General features: G+C 36.4%; 1 protein-coding gene across 1 annotated transcript; it reads right to left on the reverse strand.

Moving 5' to 3' along the window:
- Positions 1 to 7: 7 nt before the first annotated feature.
- LOC103584590 (olfactory receptor 10AG1-like) lies at positions 8 to 949 on the reverse strand (the record flags this gene model as incomplete). Its single annotated transcript, XM_008565532.1, has 1 exon — positions 8 to 949. A coding segment is annotated over one exon (942 nt), but the record flags the coding sequence as incomplete, so codon positions are not given.
- Between the last annotated feature and the right edge of the window lie 645 nt (positions 950 to 1594).

The following is a 1594-nucleotide window of genomic DNA, read 5'->3' on the forward strand; positions in this document are numbered from 1 at the left end:
CCAGTGCCATCATGATATCTTTGTTCCTCAAAGTATATATAATGGGGTTCAATGTTGGGATGAAAATAGTGTAGAAGAGAGATATCAGTTTCCCCATTCCGTCAGCTTGATGTGGTTTGGGTTGCAAATAAGTGATAGTAGCTGTTCCATAGAATAACACTACAACTATTAGGTGAGAGGAGCAGGTGGAAAAAGCCTTTGTCCTTCCTCTGACTGATGACAGTTTCATAATGTTGCAGATAATTTTGCCATAGTAGACAAGGATCAACAGAAATGGAATCATGAGAAATACCACCGCAACTACATAGACTGCTATCTCGGTCACAAATGTGTTCCCACAAGCAAGCTTGAGTATTGGGGGAAGATCACAGAAGAAGTGATTAATTCTATTAGACCCACAGAAGGGCAAAGAGAAAATCTGGTAAGTATGCACAATTATGACTGGAATTCCACTGATCCAGGAGCCAGCCACCAGCTTAGTACAGACCCTGTGGTTCATCAGTAGACAATAATGCAGAGGGTGGCAAATGGCCACATAGCGGTCATAGGCCATCACTGTCAGAAGAAGGCACTCTGTGCCTCCAAGCATCAGGACAAAATACATTTGTGTAGCACAGGCAAACAAAGAGATGTTTCTTTTCTGCATGCAAAGGTCCATGAGCATTCTTGGGATAGTGACTGTTACATAACAGATTTCCAAAAATGAAAAATTGCTAAGAAAAAAATACATGGGGGTCTGAAGAGCAGGGTCAATTCTTGTGATTAGTATTATGATGCTATTGCACATGAGGATAGTCAAATATATGAGTAGGAATATCCCAAAGAGAATCCACTGGAGGTTGGGAATATCTGAAAACCCCAACAGAATAAATTCCATCACTGTAGTGGTGTTTGATAGTTCTGCTTTAATTTGCTTTCCATCTGCAGATAGGGTAAATTCAAGACGGTTAATTCATTCATGTTTTGAACCATGGTTTCCTTTTATAATAACTGGATTAGAGGCATACAGTTAAGTAATAGTTTAATGTATTTCCACCATTACCTTAGTCTGTTTCTAGGAAATGAGATTTGAAACTTCCAAAATGAACTGCTATGCAGCTGCAGCTGACTTAATTCAAGTAAGAAATTCCTAATATATCTAATTTGGCTTAGATGTAATGATATCAGAAGTATTCAGAAGAGTGCATTATTACTGAGAGAATATTTTGGAGTAATGTTATCTTATTTCTCCCTTAAGAAAGGAATTATGAAACAGACTTCTATTGTTTTTTCTGGGTTTACTATTTTTCTCTTTGTTGGTAATCATATTTCATCTTCTTTCAGTACAAAGCATTTCCCTTAAAACTTATGTTTAACTGTAACTCAAAATGAGTTTTAAGTCCTCCAATATATACATGTATACTCAATTTTCTTAAACCAATTATTTGTAACTGAGGAATAAGCATACGCATTACCATTGCTCAACTTTATGTACTTCTTCCATCACTACTGCTAAATTGCGAAAATTATTAACTACAGCATGCTGTTTATCTGCTTTCTTTATTAACACCCCTATTCATCGTATGATAAATATTAACTCTTAACCAATGCATAT

The sequence above is a fragment of the Galeopterus variegatus genome, unplaced genomic scaffold, assembly GCF_000696425.1.
Source record: "Galeopterus variegatus unplaced genomic scaffold, G_variegatus-3.0.2 Scaffold67751, whole genome shotgun sequence".
Lineage (NCBI taxonomy): Eukaryota > Metazoa > Chordata > Mammalia > Dermoptera > Cynocephalidae > Galeopterus > Galeopterus variegatus.